The 19,864-nt window shown below is 54.1% G+C and overlaps 2 protein-coding genes across 8 annotated transcripts in view; one reads left to right on the plus strand and one right to left on the minus strand.

Moving 5' to 3' along the window:
* Positions 1–1,266: 1,266 nt before the first annotated feature.
* Positions 1,267–7,506, plus strand: SLFNL1 (schlafen like 1). The gene is made up of 4 exons (XM_089895203.1): positions 1,267–1,808; positions 3,599–4,105; positions 4,215–4,358; positions 5,000–7,506. Exons 1-4 carry the CDS (start codon positions 1,422–1,424, stop codon positions 5,120–5,122), a joined length of 1,161 nt encoding a protein of 386 aa, XP_089751329.1. The 5' UTR covers positions 1,267–1,421; the 3' UTR covers positions 5,123–7,506.
* Positions 7,507–8,551: 1,045 nt separating this feature from the next.
* CTPS1 (CTP synthase 1) overlaps positions 8,552–19,864 on the minus strand; it is a 30,233-nt gene continuing 18,920 nt past the window's right edge. For 5 of the 7 annotated variants that reach the window (XM_022575404.3, XM_022575406.3, XM_089895127.1 and 2 more), the window contains 10 exons: positions 18,600–18,688; positions 17,691–17,785; positions 16,947–17,009; positions 15,042–15,085; positions 13,694–13,790; positions 12,698–12,753; positions 12,498–12,594; positions 11,486–11,942; positions 11,127–11,218; positions 8,552–9,439 (listed from right to left, as the gene is read on the minus strand). In XM_022575404.3, coding sequence (XP_022431112.1) covers positions 11,134–11,218; positions 11,486–11,942; positions 12,498–12,594; positions 12,698–12,753; positions 13,694–13,790; positions 15,042–15,085; positions 16,947–17,009; positions 17,691–17,785; positions 18,600–18,688 — 1,083 coding nt within the window. In that variant the 3' untranslated portion in view covers positions 8,552–9,439; positions 11,127–11,133. The remainder of the gene's footprint in view (positions 9,440–11,126; positions 11,219–11,485; positions 11,943–12,497; positions 12,595–12,697; positions 12,754–13,693; positions 13,791–15,041; positions 15,086–16,946; positions 17,010–17,690; positions 17,786–18,599; positions 18,689–19,864) is intronic. The other 2 variants (XM_022575413.3, XM_089895149.1) reach the window with 2 other exon arrangements.

A 19,864-nucleotide genomic window follows, 5' to 3' on the forward strand; every position in this document is an offset into this window, starting at 1 on the left:
GACCTGACGGAGGGAGGAAGTATGTCTTCAGTCCCTGGATTCTAGGAGCTGCCCCGAAGAAGCCCCACACGAAGCTGCATGAGATATCCGTTTACACTGGGGTGGGGAGTAGGGAGGACTTTTCCTGGCTCACTTGCCAAGCCTAGAAGCATTGTTGACTCTCCTGAGATCACAGAGGTGGCTGCACAGGCCCCACCCACTTCCTACAGCCCTGGTTCCCCCTCCCTGAGCCAAGCCCCCAAGCACCCTGGGGAGCTGCTGGGCAGGGGGCAGGGGTCTGTGGGAGCGGAGGGCTGGCACCTCCCACTCTCCCCCAGGAACCATCAGGACATGAGGGTCACAGGCCCCCCATTCCTTCTATTCCCGTTTGCCCTGAATGTCCCCACTCCAGCAGTGGTGGCACCCAGGCCCTGACTGCCTCAAGTATCCAATCTGAAAAGATGCAGGCCAGCGGTACCTGCCGCGCAGACTGGAGGCTGAGTGTATGGGGGCGAGTGGAGGGGCTGGTGTGTGCACATGTGTGCTCAGCTCAGGAGTGAGGACCCCTGGCCTAGCGGGAGGTGGTGGGCGACATACACGAGGGTCCAGCTCTGACCCTCATTCCGCCCCTCCTCACTTCTGCTCTCTGGACCCAAACCAGAGGATCTGGTCTAGATGAGCCTCGTCGAACTGTACATACGTATATATGCAAAGGCCATTGTTCTGGGGAGGGGCTGTAGCTTTCATCAGTGTGCCCAAAGCAGAAGAACCTCGCTCTAAAACCCGCTGACCCAGCCTGACCCCTTCAGGACCTCTGCTGGGCTCACCCCGGCTTCAGAGCAGGCAAGGAGAAGCACAGGGGGGCCGCAACCAGTCCTCAAAGCCCTGGGTTAAGGCTGCTTCTCCAAAGGCCCCTTGAAAAGGTTTCTCTGGTGCCTGGAGGCTGGGCAGGAAACCCTGAAGGCATCTAGGAGGCCCCAGCCTGTGGATTGGTGAGGGAAGACAGGCCCACTGGGGCCCGTGAAAGGACGGGGGGAGGCGTGCCTCAGAGACCTGAGTTCCGGTCCCCTCTGCCCCACTTGGAGCACAGGCCCTCAGTCCTCCCTCCTGTGGGATGGAGCGGCAGGTCCACATGCTCTGTTCTCTGGCTCAGCCCTGTCTGACTCTCCTCTTCCCTGTCCGAGGCTTTGGGCGGGTGGCAGCCCTTTCCTGCCGGCCCTCCGCCCACCCTCGCTCTCTGGCTCCACCCAGCCCCCGCCAATCTGTGAACCTCCCGGGAGCCTTGGCCCCTCCGAGTCCCCTGGGAGGCCCTGGGCTGACCCGAGAGCCCAGGGCCCCAGGAGGAGTGGCCAGCGGTGAGGAATCCCAGAAGCCCCTCCGAGGGAGACCCCTCCAGAGACCTCCAGGAAGAGATCACCGCGACACAGGTGCAGGAGCTCCTCATGGAGCCCCCAGGCAAGCGGCCCCTGCAGGAGCTCCCCGCAGAAGAGTCCGTGTCCGAGGACTCAAGTACCAAGGCGGCTCCCAGCAGGCATGTTCTCTACGTGGGCCACCTGAACCCCCAGTTCTCAGTGCCCGTGCTCACCTGCCTGCTGCGAGACGCCCTGGAGCGGCTGGAGCTGCCGGTGGCGCGGGAGCACATCCAGGTGGTGAGGCAGCCACGCAAGGCCTACGCACTGGTGCAGGTGGCCGCCCACGAGGACACCCTGGCCTCCCTGCCCTGGCGCCTACACACGGCCTTGGAGGAGCACCAGGTCATCCAGGAGCTGGTGGCCCCTGGGAAGGAGCTGGTGCTGGGTGAGGGCCGGGAGCCCTCAAACCGCAGAGAGGTGAGCGAGGCTTTCCCCGAGCCTCACTCGCGGCAGGCCTGGGTGTGGATGGCCTGTGCTGGGTGGGGGTGAGGGGTGTCTCGGAGAAACTGGGGACAAATCTGCAAACTTGGGGGCTGCTACTCAAATGACTATGGTCCCAGAGGGACACTGGAGGGACACTGACCCTTAAAGTTTGCCTCCAGCCTGGAAGCACGTGAAGGAAGACCTGAGTATCGAACCCTCCCTGGGCCCGTCTGCATCCGGCCTCTGGGCCGGGTCAGCCCAGGCACGAGGATACGCAAGGGTCCTGGCTTTCTCCTTGGCCGACCTCATCGGTTCAGTTGCAAAAACCAACACCTGCTCTGCCGGGCAGTACAGCAGAGAGTAGAGGCTCCACCCTGCCCTCTGGGAGCCCTGCTTCTATGAGCCAAGAGGGGGCAGACCTGGAGCTGGAGGAGGGCCCAGGAGGGTCCTCACTGCTCTCTGGGGACAAATTCCCCGGGGAGTGAAATCCAGGCTGGGGCTTAGGCAATGGGACAGGCACTTGGGGAAGGATATCCCCAGCAGAGGGATGTGGCGCATATGAGGGGACAGGGTGGGGATGGATGCATTTGCAGGGTGGCAAGCCGGGTGCTGTCCCTGGAGCTCGGGCTGCCGGGGGACTGAGGCAGAAAACCAGGCCAGAGGGCAGGGGCCAGGCCACCAAGGGCTGTGAGACCAGGGCAGAGGCAGCAAAAGGTCGGCTTCTGTGGGGGTGGGAGGGAAGAGTCAACTCACTTTTGAGGCGGTGGTAGTCACTCCGCAGGATGGGTGACCTTGGTTTGTCTTTTCCTTCGGGATGAAGACTCCACGCTATTTAAACTGTTGCAGAGCTAAACAGCTAAACGGGGCTTACATCTCAAGACCTGTGGCCTGATGGCATGTTTGTATGATAGCTGGTGGTTTTCTCAAGTCTCCGCTAAGTTTGTCTCCGCTGGGAGCTGCAGGGCTGGTAGGGATGTGCCTCTCATCACTACACGCCAGCCCACACTGAGCTCCCAGCCCTGGAAGCCCCCTCTGGAGGCTGGAGGGCAGCAGGGAGCTAGGGAAGGGTTTTAAGGGAGGAATGACAGTGTGACTTGCATCTGAGGTCAGCGAAGAGGATGGATAGGACGGGGAGAGCCTGGAGGCAGGGAGTCCGATGGTGAAGCCCAGAGCAGGGAAGTGGCCCTGAGCTGGCTGCTCCCAGAGCCCTTGAACAGAGCAGAAACCGTGAAAGGGACTCAGGAGGGCCGGAGGAAAGTGGAAATTCAGGAGGACTGGTTCAGCAAGGCTTTCAGGGAGATCAGGAAGAGGGTGGCATCTCTGGGAGCCCCTCTCAATTCAGAGACATGCAGCTCTGTCACAGGGGACCTCAGGGTGCCGAGGTGTCTCCTGGGATGATCCAACCCTGCGCCTCAGAGGCCGACCCGTAACCCAAGTGGGAAAAGAATGGCTGCAGGTGTCCCAGGTCCCACCTGGGAAGGACAGTTCTTCCTACCCATGTGCATCCCATAGTTCACCTGGGCAGAGGGCAGCCTCAGGGGAGCACTGGCTGGTTCCAGCCCCTGACCCAACAGGGTTTCCCACATTGGCCTCGGGATGGTGGGCAGAATTAGCCCCCTCTGCCTGGGAGGAGCGTCAGGACGCCCGTGTGGGCTGGGCCCTGGGTGGATGGGGCGGGTGGACAGGGGGATTATGGCTGCCTGTCCCTCCTTTGGCCGCCAAGGTCAGGGCTCCCGGCTCTTGCCTGGGCCCATATGCCCCGCTCTTATCCCCCACCCCAGCAGAAGGAAGACAGCAGCCCGAGCCCCAGCCCCAGCCCCATCCTGGGCTCCAGCCCCCCGCTGGCCTGGCTCACCAGACCCCTTCCTACCCAGGCCCCCACCCCACGGCAGGACTCCCCAGGCCGGCCCAGTGGCACGCGCTCAGACAGCGCCATCGTGCACCAAGAGATCCTGGGCCAGGAGCGCCTCTTCCAGGGCGCCTTCCTGGGCAGCGAGACACGCAACGTGGAGTTCAAGAGGGGGGGCGGCGAGTACCTGAGCCAGGCCTTCAAGCACCACCTGCGCCGCTACGTGTGCGCCTTCCTCAACAGCGAGGGCGGCAGCCTGCTGGTGGGCGTGGAGGACAGTGGCCTGGTGCAGGGCATCCGCTGCAGCCACCGTGACGAGGACCGCGTGCGCCTGCTGGTGGACTCCATCCTGCAGGGCTTCAACCCCCAGGTCTTCCCTGACGCTTACAAACTCACCTTCATCCCTGTGGTCCGCACCTCTGCCACCGGCACCCCCCTCAAGGTGAGCCCTGCCCCCAGCGCCCCCAGGCTGCCCCGGAGCCAGAGAGACGGGATTGGGGCTGCACACCGTCCGGTGCAGCGCCCGCAGAGCTGCCGTTGCGCTTCCCCAGGTGATCCGCCTGAGCGTGCACACCCCCAAGGCCCAGGCCCAGCCGCAGCTCTACGAGACGGACCAGGGGGAGGTGTTCCTGCGGCGGGACGGGAGCATCCAGGGCCCCCTGTCCGTACGCGCCATCCAGGAGTGGGGCAGGCAGGTAAGTGGCCCAGGCCAGGCAGGCAGGGTAGGGGCCACGCTGGCCCTGGGCCCCTCGGCCACCCACTGGGTAGGCTCGCAGCTGTCGGGTTTCCTCTGGTGCTCCCCAGGGGCTGGACTGCAACAACCCCGCTACCTCCGGTATTCCTCTGCGGTGTAGCTGGGGCCGCCGGCAGAGTGGAATGTTGAAGTTCTAAGACAAACCAGAGGGCTGCGTACTGCACTGGGCGGAGGCCCTCAAGACGGGGAGGCAGTGAGTGCTGGACACAGCACTTGGACACAGTCCCAAGGAAAAGCCTTTTCAAGAGAGAAACATAGGTGACAGAAAAACAGAAGAGGCCAAGGGGCTGACAGAGAGGGAGAAGGACATGGCGGGGGGCTGCCAGCCTGAGCCCGCCCCGGTACCTGTGCAGGCTGCGGAGGACGGGTCACCCCAGCGTCTGGGATGCTGGCAGGACTCTCCCCGAGACCCCAGGGCTGACTTGGTCAGGAGACCTGGCTCCTCCACCTACCAGGGCCAGTACGGTGCCCAGAGACCTTAAGCAGGTCCCCCAGGCTCTCTGGGCCTTCCCTTCCTCCACCAGTTCAGCCCCGGTTCTGAGATGATGTCAGCTTAGGCACGCTTCTCTGATGTCCCCTCAGAAGTGGACGGCTGAGCTGAGCAAGCTGGAGGAGAGGCTGCGGGTGCTGACAGCCGAGAAGGAGCAGCTCCAGCAGCAGCTCCAGCGGTACAAGCCCATCTCCTGCACCTGCTGCGTCCTGTGAGGGCCCAGCGCTCTACCTGGAACACGCAGGGCCGTCCTACTGACCCTACGTCCCCCCAGTAAAACCAGTCTGGGCTGCTCAGAGGTGGATGGGAGCTCTGCACTTGCTGGCTCCTTCTACAACAGTGTGCTCACACGGGCTGGTCCCCACGTGGTGTCAGTCCTGAGCAGACCCCGATCTGTGTAGCTGAGAAATTGCACTTAGCACGATCCCCAAGGCAACTTACTTTCAGAAAGAACGTGTAAAAACTTGGCCAGCGCTCTCCTTGGGCTGAGCTGTAAGGGACCGTCCCTCTGGGTCTCTGACTCCCGTTGGCTAGGCAGGTCCAGAAAGGGACTTGTCACCTTGGGAAAGCCCCTCTGCAGATGGCAAAGTACATTGATAACTGTGGTTACAGGGTGGACAGGCCACCCTGCAGACCCACCCCTGGCTTGCTGGGATTTGGGACTGTCAAAGCTCTGTAATAAATCACATGCCCCCAGGCAAGAATGGTTCTTTCTAGAACACTTGGCTGGTTGGATGCAGCTGGGTAGAGTCCCATGCCCAGCCCATTTCTGTCCAGGGGGCCCTGAGTTCCTCCCCCTACAAAGCTGTGGGGTAAGGAGCCTGGATGGTTGGGTCCCAGTCCATCTCCGCCTTGAAGACGGGTACCTTAGGGCAAATCACAATACTCCTGCTTCAGTTTCTTCATCTACAGGACAACAGGGGACAGCTGGCACCCTGCTTCTCTCCAGCACACACCAACACCTGCACAGGGAGGGTCTGACTTCCATTCCATGCACCCTCCAGCCACTGGAGAGGATTCCTGCTCTGGCCATTTCCCCTGTCATCTCCACCAGTGGAGCCAGAGGCTCTATAAAGCCAACATCCGCACCCAGGCAAGAATGGTTCTTTCTAGAACATGCCTGGGCTCAAAGACCTCCAAGAGCTCCCCATCTCATCAAGAGCAAAGCCTTAACAGTCCACACAATCCCCCCCTGACCTGGCTCACCTGCCCTCAAGGCCTCCTGCCTCTTGCTACTGCATTCCAGCTACACTGACCAACTTGTTTCATGAGTACACCGGCCTCAGGGCCTTTGCACTGGCTGCTTCCAAGCCTGGAATGCTCCACCCTCAAGTGGAGAGGAAAGGAACCTCCCTACCCATTCTATTGCAAATTACTCTCTTCTTCCCTGCTTCCATGTTTTTCTTTCTGCAGAGCACTTATCAGTCACACTGTAGCTTTTATTTGTTGTTTCCTCCTCACTAGAATGCATGCTAATGGGGACAGGGATTCTGGTCTGTTTTGTCCACTGCTTTAAGTTTAGAAACTAAAACATAGCTGGCATGTGGCAGATGCCCAGTAAATATTTGCTGATGAAAGAATCAAGGATACTCCTAAATTTGGGGCCTGAGGCACTAGAAAACCATGAAACTTTGTCGAAGAGGGTATTTCACAGGACTGGGGGTCCATGGAACACACTTCAGTGATCCCCTCTCCCTCCCCCAGCCTAGAGGTCCTTGGCCACATCCATGGAGTAGACAACAGAGGACCCCTCGTGGGCCAATCACAACTGCTCTGAAACTTGGTTTTCCCATTTACCAAACACACTGGTTATAGGGACCTAAGGTGGTAATGGATGCCCACCTCATGATGGATTACCAACCCACTGAACTGCTCGGGGTCACCGACCTTAGGGCCTGAGCCAGCTTCTCAGAAGCCACTTAAGAACTGCACAGAGGGGCTTCCCTGGTGGTGCAGTGGTTAAGAATCCGCCTGCCAATGAAGGAGACACGGGTTCGAGCCCTGGTCCAGGAAGATCCCACATGCTACGGAACAACTAAGCCCATGCACCACAACTACTGAGCCTGTGCTCTAGAGCCCGCAAGCCACAACTACTGAGCCCACGTGCCACAACTACTGAAGCCTGCGCACCTAGAGCCCGTACTCCGCAACGAGAAGCCACGACAATGAGAAGCCCGCACGTCGCAACGAAGAGTAGTCTCCCCTCGCCACAACTAGAGAAAGCCCACATACAGCAACGAAGACCCAACGCAGCCATAAATAAAATAAATAAATAAGTAAAATTACAAAAAAAAAAAAACTGCACAGAGGATGTGCAGCTCGAGAGGTCAGAGGGGACCCGCTGCTGAGCGCCCCCCTCGGGCCAGGCGCATGGATGCCCAGGCACCGCAGCCCTCGGAGGTGCTCTACAAAGGCAGAACCTATCCGGATCACCAGTGCTGAAGAGAAGGGTGGGGGGACTTGGCCAGGCTTACTCCCCAAAGAGAAGCCTCCGGGCACTGGGCAGCCAACACCGGGCGTGAAGGCCACCCTCCGTGCAGTCTCGGCTTCAGCCCTCGGCCCTGCTACTGCCCTGTCTCCACAGCCAGGGTGGTAGGCTGGTCGGGCTTTGCAGCCCCTGGAGAGCCATCCTGGGGGGCGGGGGGGGGGTCCCTTTTCTAGAAAGGTTATGCAAGCAGCCAGCACTTCACAACCAGTCAGCGGAGGCCTTCTCCAAGCAGGGGCGGGCACAGCTGACCCTGTGAGGCTTTGAAAACTACCCACTGTCGTAGGGAGCTGCTGTCACCAACAGGCGTAAGAGTCCTCAGTTTGGGGAATGGCTTTTACAAAAATGACTGAAGACTGTCTGATGGGACCACCAGATGGGAGAAGGGGTTAGAATTCACCCAGTCAGCCACATTCAAAGCACCCAAACAAGTATGAAGACCTCTGTAAGTGAAGACATTGTAACTCAGCCCGTGAGAAACACGGACAGAGGCAGCTGGGTTGCCCTGGGTCAGGAAGCGGTGTTCCCACACGGGCTTTGGGGCCTCAGCCGTGATGGTGGCCTTGGACCAGTGCATGGAGGGACAAGAGGGAGCCCGCCTCCTTTCTGGGTCTCTCTGATGGAAGGCCTGCGCCAAATGGTGAGAAACATTTTTCTCCCAACACCCGCTTTCCAAATGAAAACCAGCAAAGCCTGCCGACCGTTGACAAACAGCCCGGCCCGAGCCCTGAGCCTCGGCCTCAGACACACTTTGCAGAGGAGCTGGCTCACGGGCAGGTGGTCCCAATGTTGCCAACGTGCCACGAGGAGCGTGGATTCAGTATCTCGAATTTCACTGTGGAGGAAAAACCAGCGAGGCCGATGACCTGAAATCGGAAGGCCTGGGTGCAGGAGGGCTGCCGGGGAGCGGACGGGGCGGTGAGGCTTCTTTGTACCTCTACATGCTGAGAACCTAAATTTGAAGCCTCTTTGGAAAATTCTGGTTCCTATTAAAAAGAAAGGCTCCTCTCTTAGCTTTTAAACAATCAGATCACCCACCTCAGCTACTGCTCCCCGGGAGGACAGCCCAGCACTGACGGCTCAGGGGACGCACACACGCCGGCCCCGCACTCAGACAGCGCCCACCCGGCTGCGACACAAGCATTCCAAACAAAGTGTGTCTCTTGCTCTGCGTTATTTATTTCTTAAGTTAGAGTATACACCGAGTCCAGCCAGGATATAATGGGCACGCAGCTCTGCCTGTCGTTATACCACATTAAGAAAATAGCTTTTCATACATTGCATTTCAACCGTAGTAACACCATTCTGGAAGGCAAAAGTCCCCTTGAGCAAAGCTGTAAAGTTCCCTCGAGCAAAACCCCATATGAGAGGGGTTTAGAGGCAGTTTCCCCAAAAGATTCTTTGTTAAGTGACCCCTTGATGCAAGGAGTGATTCCCGAGAAGAGAAGCGCGGCTTCTAAAGAGGACGCGGATTCTAAACTCAGACTTCAGAGAGACAGAGTTCTTGCCGTTCTGTGTGACGCCAAACTGACCGTCCTTTTGGACAACGAGTCCTCCAGCACAGGGCAGAGCCGACTCTGTTTCTGGTTTCACGGCTCTTGCTCAAGCAGTGCTCTCGGGCTCCGGCACTGGGTTGTGAGCACCAGCTGGACTCACCCCTCTCTGCCCACACAGGCCGCACGGCCCACCTTTTATAATGGCATCGGCATCGGGGGAAGGAACAGCTACACGCTCGAAGCCACAGTGACGCAAGGTGGCTGGAGAAGCGCGGTGACCGATGGGCTCCCCTGGCACCTGGCCATCACCCGCTCCGCCCGGATGTCCTGCTTCTCGCCCGAGGCTGGAGGACCGCAAAGGAGAGTGCGGGACACCGGACCGCACAGCGTGCGGGAGCCAGGACACACGGCGGGACATGCAAGTCACAAATACCTTCCCTCAAAATAAAATCATCTTAATAAAAACATAATTTAAAGGAAGTGTCAAAAGCTGAATGTAAAATCAAAGCTGTAAACTCCTGAAGTCCAAAGGCTCTCTTCAAGAATCATCCCTGTTTAAAAAAAAAAAAATTGAGCAATTATATGATGTATGTTAAAGTAAAAGAAGTTAGGATTTGTAGTCAGCTGCTATGGTAAACTATGCCTGGTTTTCATCGAGGACCAGTCGTAGTAGGAGCCTAACATAAATGAGAAGCTAAATTTCTGATTCCTATGGAATTATACATTTTCAAGATCTTACATGGACTCCACCTCTACCCCAATACAAGTGTTCTTTTCCACAGCACCAGGCTCTTAACAGTGCCACTGACAGAGAATACATGCTCCAGGGGAGGCAGTTAGAAATTCCGTATCATTGACCAAATATCTACCCCTTTACTGTTACAAAGTTTCCTTTCTCTCCACTGCAGTTACTTAGACTATCAAACTGCCTACAGCAAACTATCTGGTGAAGATTAATGAGTACATCAGTGCTAAATGCTGACCTGGCAGAGCAGGCAACCAACGCCCTCCTCCTGATTTAGACCTACTTTTCATGTCGCCCACCCGACTAAGCTTAAGCTTATCACAGGCCAGGCAGCTAGGGGCCATGGGCCCGTGAGAGCAGACCTGCGGGTGAAGAGGCCCCCTGGTGGAGAAGGCAAGCTGTGCAGGATTCAGGGAGGTCACCTGCCCGTGCCTGAGGCAGGAGCTCATCTTAACCTGTGGGGGGACCCCCACACCCCTGGTTCTCCCTTGGACCCCACAGAGTTCCGGCTGATGCCCCAGCCCCCTTCTGAGTGTATATTTCTGCCGACAGTTCGCTCAGTTACCTTAATGGGAATTTATACAATTCTCGGCAGTCGCCCACAGATACTGCACTTTATAAACTTACGTGGTCACAAAAGACAAATATTCCAAGTTTGTTCAATAACTGCTCCGATTTTAAAGGATTTGAAGAATAAGCAGCAATCAACACAAAAGTGTTGTATGTATTGGTTTTAAAGCACTTCCGGGGCTTCCTTGGTGGCACAGTGGTTAAGAATCCGCCTGCCAATGCAGGGGGCATGCGTTTGATCCCTGGTCCGGGAAGATCCCGCATGCTGCGGAGCAACTAAGCCCGTGCGCCACAACTACTGAGCCTGCATGCCGCAACTACTGAAGCCCACGGGCCTAGAGCCCGTGCTCTGCAACAAGAGAAGCCACCGCAATGAGAAGCCCGCGCACCACAATGAAGAGTAGCCTCCGCTCACCGCAACTAGAGAAAGCCCATGCGCAGCAACAAAGACCCAATGCAGCCAAAAAAAACAAAAAACAAAAATTAAAACTACTTTTAAAAATAAAGCACTTCCCGGTGCAAGCTTGAGGGTCTGCAGAAATGACACTATGTTTTCATACCTGTCACCTCCTTCAAGATCTCCAAGCTTACAGCTACATGAAATAACATGGCTCTAAGAATCCAGTTCCCCCAAATCTGGTCAGATTGGCACCTGAATGTAGCAATCGGCAAGGAGACAATTGCCCCGTGCCTGGTGTCCCCCTGCTGGAGTCCCCAAAGCAGGGTGGGTAGATGTACTGTAACTGGGACGGGGCGGTGGGGGGGGGGGGGGGTCTCACCCATTTGATGCCCACGCTGACCTGACCACTTACATCCTCTGGCAGATGAAACTTTTCAACACTAAACTTTCATGATATCCTTACAATTCTATTGTTATCACCATTGAAAACAAAATAAAACTAAAGCTTAAAAATATCACTTACGTTACCATCAGTCATGATTTATTGATGGAAACTTCAGTTCAGTGATTTCAGAGTCAGGGGAGCTGCTCCCACTTCTGTCACTGTAGGTGTCCCTGTAGAATTCAGATGGTTTATCCATCAGCTCCCACCAAACACTCGCTTCACTTCCCTCATTCTATAGCCACCACTACCACAGGGATGCTTGTCTGCACACAGCAGAAATCAGAGACATTATATATTGAGCAGAAAGCTGCAGAGGCATTTTCTTCTTCTTGTTAAAGATACACATTCGCTTTATACTTCAGTCATGATGCCCTAACCACCAAGACAGGGTAACCGACTGGTTCCAGATAAAGGTAGCAGTAGGGCATGAAACCCACCCAGGCTGTGGCCGACACCCCGATGAAGAAACACAGTTCCCCACTGACCACAGGGTCCCGGATGTGATCGTGGCGCCAGATGCTGCAGAGGGGGAGACCTGGCCACCATGCCGGGTGGCTGGGGAAGGCCAGGGGTGGCACAGAAGCAGCCTGAGAAAACCCCAGAGAAGGAGAGGAAGCTTGCGTGTCAGCATGAGAAGTGCCCCAGCAAGGCTCCCCGTTCCTGTGGTTTTGCTCATCACTGATGGTGTGATGATGGCCCGCTGGAAGGCATCAGTGACCACTCGAGGGACTAAGGGAGCGTAACCCCACCTGGGCGAGAGCCTGCAGCCTTTCTGGAGGTAATGTGGGAGCCTCCCCACGGAGGCCAGGAGGAGGCCAAAGTACGGTGGGGAAGGCTTGATAGGTCTGGACAGGAACTCAGGGTGATACTGAACTCCAACGAAAAAGGGATGATCTGAAACAGAAATGCGAAAGAACCAGCTTCACTGTGTGTCTGCATAACATGTGAAAGATGGGGAAAAAATCTGGTTAAATGCTCCACGTTTCTGCAGACCCTAAAACGATTTGAAAACAACTTATTGGGAGCCTGGGTAGAGGCAACCCCAAAGCACGGGAGAACCGATGCTCTCCCACCTGCACGCTGTCACCCTGTGGCCAAAGGCGCCTCCTCTCCAGGTTCCTGCCACCCTTCCCCTCGCCACGCCCCCCACCCCCAGCTCCCTGACTTGCGCGGGATTGAGTCCTGCAGGTCACGCGAGATTAGGCTTGAGAACCAAGTCCAAGCTCTCATTCTGGAGAACGAGGACCTGAAGCCAGAGGTCAAATGGCAAGGCCGCAGCGCAAGGGTGAGCCTCCCGGGGCCCCAGAACCTCGCTCACCAAGACCCCCAGACAGCGCTGCTGCCTGATGTGGTTAGGTCAAGGACAACAACTTATACTGCTGTGTTCTCCCCACATGCCAAGAAAGCCTGACTAAGTTCCCCACTAAACACAACGGCCCAAGCGATCACCTTCCAACTCCACGATTTCCATTCTCTCTCCTTCAACATCTTGGCCAACAAACTTCAAGCCTTGCTCCTCCAAACACTTTTTCAAGACTGGATTCACCTGTCGAGGCATGAAGAACAATTTTGCCGGGCTCTCAGCTGACTGCGTTTCCGGCGTAACAGAAAGGAGAAAATGTGGAAGGTCACAGAGCTCAAATCCTCACCTCAAATCTGTGGCGGTGCCTCTCTTCCAGGTAATCTGCGTCTCCGTAGAGTTTCCCTGGCAAAAGAAGCAGGCTGGCATAAAGGCTTCCGATTTCACAAAGGAGGCTATTCACAACCACATCTTGCTTCCCGGGTTGCTTCTCATCCTACCCGGCCAGGCCCTTTGAAGGTTATTTCTATGACTCTCCTACCGACCCCACCGCCTGCTCTAGCAGCACCGTTCAAACTAATTCTTGGGCCTTGACTCTTTGCAACCAAGGAAAACTAACAGAAACACTTTCACCACCACCTCTCACACGTGACTACAGAGGCACAAAACGCTCTGGCGGCACCCAAAGCCGCACGGCACCTGCTGTGCCTGGGGACCCAGCGCGGCCCGTGCCAGCGGGTGTCTTCCCTGAGCCAGGTGAGACCCCCAAACCACAGGACGTTAGAGCCGGAGGACTGGACGACCACCTGCTCAAGTGATGCAAACTACGGTGCCTCCAAACCCCAGATAGATGCACGGGTGCCCTGCCAACAATGACAGTTTTCCCAGTGGGAAGAAAAGAAAATCCAATCGAGTTCTTTTAAGTATTTTCCTCCTCAAATTTCCCCTGCGTCTTTGGCATATATTAGTACTTGTAGAATAAAATCTATTTGGGTTGAACCGGATGAGACTGCCATTTTTGTGGGACAAAAGTCACCGAGATCAGCAGTTTCATCTGACAGGACAGGAGAGTTAAGGCTGCAGTGGACTTCACCTAACCGCCTCATTCTGCTGAGGGGTCCACACCCGAAGTCCCCCAGGTCCCCGGCTGTACTGCCTGTGACCTCTCTAAGAGCCACAGTGCTTTCTCTGGCTATTACAGTGCATCCTAAGGAGTGTCACCAGGAGAGGAAAAAAGAACTTCAAGAGTAAGAACAAAACCAAAAACGCCAGCCTGGCCACAGCACCAAGACGTGTGTCCTGGACGTGCCAGCCACAGGCTGGGCCCGTGGGAGGCAGCTCTTACTCATGACAGAGTTCGTGGTCTGGAACAGGGTTCTCCTCTTGCCCAGCCTCATGGTTCCGCCCATCTGGCCAGGGTTGTGCTCTGGCATGTCTATGACCTGGAGACGTTCCAAAAACAAACATGTGCTACCAAACCCTGCTTCAGTTAGGAGACAGACCGCCTGCACTGAGCGAAGTGAGCCCGTGAGGGGGCCCAGCCTTTCCTCAGAAGTGACACTTGCAGAGGAAAAGGCCTCCCAGTGATCATTCTTAAACCTTTGTTGGGTAAGTGTTTAATCCTCAGCCCGTCCTCCTGAGCCGCAGGACCAGACACAGCTGCCCCCTCCCCTGGCCGTTCCTGCCCCGACACTTTGGATCCTAAGTGCCTGTTCTAATAAAGACTAACACAGCAGCGTGGATACCAAACCAGACATGTGCGCACACGTTTCCTCCACTAGACTGACAGCTGCTCAGAGGAAAGGGATGCTCATCTGGGGTTTGTGAACCAGGAGAGTCTGGTGAACATCTGTGGGACGCGGAGGCCGAGGCCCCCCAGCTGTGACAGCCCAGCCCACTGCCCGCTCCCCCGAGCACCTTCTGACCTGGGAGACCTTCTCTGTGCTCCCCTACCTCCCCAGGGTCCCACGCTTCAAAACCTCTGCTCTTTTCTTCCTGAGGTCTGAGTATTAGCAAAGTTCAATTTCGGCTCAATAAATACATACTAATGCTGTTCAAGTGCCCTGAGGTCAAGAGTCTTGTCCACCTTGTTTATCACAACATCCTCAGTATCAAGAACAGGCCTGTCACGCCTGCGCTGGGGATTCAAAGATGAATAAAGGCATTGTCTGTCCCCAACTGAGCCACATTCCTCTGATGGGAAATATAACACGAGGAATGCCAGCCTCCTAGGGCTCCAGCCTCCTAGGGCTCGGGCCTACGTCAAACAATCAGTACTAAATTCCAGCAGTTCTTTAAAAAAACACCCATCTCGGAGGGTTGTTGGGGATTAAGTGAATTAATATATACAAAGCAGTGAGCACAGTGCCTGGTACATAATAAGTGCCTGCCTAAGTGTTTCATGACAGTATCGTTCTAAAGTGCTCCTGGGAGGTAGGAGGGCAGGGGTGGAGAATTACTTTAATCAGGCTGCAGTGGCACCTGTCTTAAAAACTTTCTGTGGCAGACTGGGAAGAGTAGTGAGAGACTACACGATGAAAAATAAAAGTTCTCCCTATCTGGGACGTCTGAAAGCGCGGGACCTCAGGGTTCTTTGGAATGAACCCAGTGGTCTCATTTCCCACCTCCAACCCTGAATCACTTTCATCAACGGCCCTTCACCACCTTCCAGACGCTCCAGACACTGGACTCACCACGGGATGATTGGTGTTAGGGTCAAACTCCGTAGAATTGGCATCTGAGAAACCAAAATACCTTTGTTATAAAAATAGTTACAACAAAACTGATTTTTTTTAAAGTTTCATTCCTAAGCTCTAAATCACAATTTCCCTCCTCAGTTTAAAGTTATTCAGTGATTAGAACCAAAACCAGGGATGACATTTTTAAGATATAAGATACTCAGCACACAAACACAGGTGAATTTTTTCCCATTAAACCTGCAGCTCTCTGAGAAGTCAAGCTGCACAAAGCGGGGAAATCGGAAAGTCAAAACCAACGGCACAACCTCCAAATCCTTATTTAGACAGTGCATCCCTTTGACGGCTTATATCGTTGTCTCAGTTTTTTCACTTCTCGTCTCAGACTGTCTCTCTCCTCAATGGGCAAATACCGTTTCTTCATTTCTTTCATCCTCAGCACTACCCAACTGCCCCACTCAAGAGCTAAATCAAAAATTAACCTTTCTATCCTTTACTGAATTTACCGACTAACCATAAGGGAAACCACTGAAGACTAAAAGGGAAAGAACCAAGTCCCTGGCACTGCGCGTCTGCTTGCTCTTTCTGTGCGACACGCGGGACATCGTTCCCCTCTGGGGCCTACACGAGGGCCAGGCCTCAGACGCGAGTCAGCTCATCACCAGGTCACTCACCCACCTGGGGACCCCAGTGGGTGCAGCAGCAGGAGATCATGGCTGTGAAGGGGTCCAGGGTGCCCAAGGGCCACCTCTAGGGCGGCGGGTGGTAGGACCGTGCCTGCCAGGAGCTCAGAAGCCAGCACCAGGGAGCATGATGCCTACAGAACTGAGCCACCGTTCCCTTAGGGTTACTGTGAAAAACGTGACGTGAACCCAGCCCTAACGGTCAGCTGGGCACAGGGAATCATACTGGTAAAGTTGGGCGGTCTTTCTATTCCTCGGGTTGCTCCGCTGAGTTTTCTTAGAGCTCGTAAGGGTCCTGTAGCAGGCCCTTCCCTTGGCGGCCCCGATGGGGCCACTGCATCCCAGGGCTCACGCCGTGTATGGCCCGCTGCCCCATTGGCTGGGCTCGGCCGTGGGACGCGAGCAGGCTCAGTCAAAGCTGGCAGAGCAAGCCTGTCATTTCGGGAGCCAGGCAGTCGCCACGCTGTGAGGAAGCTCAGCTGAATTAGTGAACGATGAGACCGAACCCCTGTCCCCGCTGGACAGGACAAGCTCAGACACACCACGTGGAGCAGAAAAGCACACAGCCAGTCCACTCAACCCCACAGAGTGCTGAGAAACAGGAAACCACTGGGTTCTCAGTCTGGACGCAGTAATGCAGTCCGTGAAGCATGGGCCAAGATTAGTGAGTATTCCCCAAGTGCCAGGCACTGTGCTGGGGCTACTTATAGGCACTATTTCATTCAACTCCTACAACCATGTGAGGTAGGTACCACTATGACCCCCATCTTACAGAAGAAACAGAGGTCCAGAAAGACTAAGTAAGTAACTTGCCTAAAATCACCCATCCTGAGTGATAAAAGTCAAAATCTGAGCCCAGGTCTGACCAGCTCCAGCACCCAAGTTCATAATAACCACACAGCCTCACACCAGCCAGAGTTAGTTTCCTTGCCGGACACCAGCTCAGGGACGGTGGCCGTGACGACAGGAGTGCGGGCATCGCCAGAGCAGCAGCTGCAGCGGCGGAGCCAGGCGACTTGCTCAGCTGTGTCCCCTCCTCCGGTGGTCGGCGGTTCCCTTGGAGGACAGCGCTTTCCCTCGGTAAATTCAGCAGCTCCCCTAGCTGCATCTGCGAGGTACTGAGAAACCAGGCCTGGCCTCCATGGCTCCCCCTCACCCGACAGCTGCCAGAAACACTGAAGTGAGAATTTAACAAATTTTTAAGTAGACACCTACTTACCTTGCCACCCCAGCACATTTCTTGAAAATTCAACCACTGCCAACTGCATCCCTAAGCACACGCCTTGCAGGTGGAGGAAAAACACATGAAACTCCATTGAAAAGTCAGTTCCCACATTTGCAACCCGCCTACGTGGACCTGGTGTCCTGACTGTTCCCAGAATTCCAATTACAAACTCTCGTAATTCCCTGCTATAAACATGCAACCCCCTGCTATGTTTTATCTGTACCAGATTTCAAAAACGGGGTCTAAGAGTATATGATGATTCCAGGTTTCAGAAGTCATGCGATTTTAGAAATAAATAATATTCTCTTCAGTACTTTAAAATTCAAGTCTTCTTACCCTCTCTCATTAAGTTCCCAGTTACGATTGGTCGTGTTGGAAATGACTAAAATTTACAGCACCAGGAAGCATCCAAAATCATTCTGCCCAATTAGACAGCTGGTGTTCCAAATAAGCATATAAAACGCAGTCTCACATGTCCTGCCAAACAGCTGGGTTCAGTAAATGGACAAGATTTCCTAATTGCTATTTCATTCTCTCAAAATTCCATGACAGCCACGTGGAGCTCAAGCTTAAATTTTTCCTTTTAAAGACCAGTTGGAATTTCTCAAAAAACAGAACCAAAAAGGCCTATACTTGAGTTGCTATCTGGAAAGATGGCATCTATGTTTGGTTTCGATGATCTCCGTTTTATTTACAGGCTCCCACGGGGCACCTTTTCTTGTCTTTCCTACTCCTTACCCAAAAAAGGCTTCTTCTGTTTCCGAGCCCAGGAGATCGCTTGGATTTTTCCTTCAGTCCCTCGGACACCAAATCCTCCTGGAACCAGCACCCCACTGTGCAAGAGAGCATACCACAAGCACCCCTTTCCAGTCCAGCTCGCAATAACCCTCCAAGGAGTCACTTCCAAGACACTGGTGCCATGAAGTCACTCCACACACTTGGCTGCTGGGGCTAGGACTGTGATTTCAACACTGCCAATGAGCTGTGCAGAAACACTATGGACTTAGAAAATGCACACAAAACCATCCACTTTCTTACTAACATCAGAAAATGCTTATAACCAGTTAAGAAAAAAAAAAAAGATGTTGTATATAATTGTAATACCACCTCTGCACAGTATCTGTCCCAGGTAGGGATTCTTTCCTTAAGTTTGCAATTTTTTTTTACCTCTTGGCTTGAAGTGCTCCCCTGAGTAGGAAGGGGGCCTCTGCTGGTCAGTTCGGCATGCCACACTGACCATGGCTGTATGGCTCCGTAAGATTCAGCTGTTCTAGTGAACTAGACATTCAGGCTTGATTTTTTACTATTGTAGACAGGAGCTGCCCAAAACGAACTATTTATGAGACTCGACTGACAGGTACTCAGCAAATGTTCTGGGTGAAACACCTTTAAATAATAAGCCTTATCCACAGATGCATTCAGTAAACATTATCAATAAAATCAGAACTCGTCTTCTTCACATTTAATGAAACTGATAAGCCATATTTTTGTGAGGCTTCAGTCATCCAGTATGTACGTAGTCCTTTCAGCAATTAAAAGACATTGAAACAAGCCGATTACCTACCACCAGCACAAGAAAGCACAGCACTTGGTTCATTAAGACAAACCCCAAACCCCTGGAAAGCAAAGGTAGCGAGTTCTGCTTACTGAGCACTGCACAGCTTCTGCCAGGCCTCGTGGTAGCGCACGGGCTCCTCCTGCAAGGTGCTCGGCTCCAAGTCCGTGGAATCTATGTACTGGGAGCGGCCAGAGCGGAGAGAAAAGCAGCAGCCTCGTGACTCCTGAGCGCTCACCATTTCTAAACAGTATTACCAACGCTCCATCTTTCCCAGTTTTAAACTAAAGTTTAAAAACAACCTTAATGTATTTACACTTACTAATCTTTTTTAAATAAACTTTAAGATCTTTCTTATATTTTAAAATATGAGTTTCCTTCCCGAATCATTTAATTCCCAACTCTGGCTGTCCATCCACTCTACACTCAGTCCGCTAGCGCAGACCCTGAAGTCCTCTCTGTTCAAGATGTCTCCCCCAGTCCATCTTCCCCCTAGGTCACTTCTCACTTTTCTCAACTGTGTTGAAGTATAATTTACACACAATGAAACACAAGCATTTTAAGTGTGCACTTCATGAGTTTTGTCCCACACGCACACAAAGGTACGACCACCATTTCGATCAAGATCCAGAAAGTTCCTGTCACCCCCACCACCACCAGTTCCCTCTGCCCCCTGCAAACACCGTCCTCCCTGCTTCCTGCCTCAGACAATCTTGGCTCTGCTTTCATCACCGCAGGCTGTAGCTCCTCTAGAACTTCAGACAAATGGAACCATGCAGCGTGCAGCCTTCTGTGTCTGCCGCCTTCAGCTCCGTGCAATGTCTCTGAGATTCACCCGTGTTGTTGTGTATCACCACGGAGTTTATTCCTTTCTACTGCTGGGTACTTTTCTACTGTAGGAATACACCACACGACATGTTTATCCACCGACTTGTCCTGGACTTCTGGGCTGTCCCCAGATTTTGGCTGTTATGACTAACTGGTCCATTTGTATAAAAATAGATTCTTTTGGTGGACATGTTTTCATTTCTCTCGAGTAAATATCTGGGAGTGGGATTTCTGGGTCACACACAGTAGGCGTGTGTTTACCTTCATATGAAACCGCCAGACTGTTTCCTCAAGCAGCTGCACCAGTTTACACTCCCACACCCTCACTGACACGCTCAGCCACTCAGGTGGGTGGGTGTTGGTATCTCACTGAGACTCAATCTGCATTTATCTCCCTGACAACTAAAGGCGTTGAGCATCTTTTCGTGTATATCATGTGCATCTTCTATGAAGTGTCTGTTCAAATCTTCTGCCCACTTTTTTATTAGGTTGTTCGTTTTTTTCCTGCTCCTTACTAATACCCTGCGGT

This window comes from Delphinapterus leucas, chromosome 1 (genome assembly GCF_059928025.1).
Source record: "Delphinapterus leucas isolate spDelLeu-1000000601 "Yukka" chromosome 1, BTC_Dleu_Yukka2, whole genome shotgun sequence".
Lineage (NCBI taxonomy): Eukaryota > Metazoa > Chordata > Mammalia > Artiodactyla > Monodontidae > Delphinapterus > Delphinapterus leucas.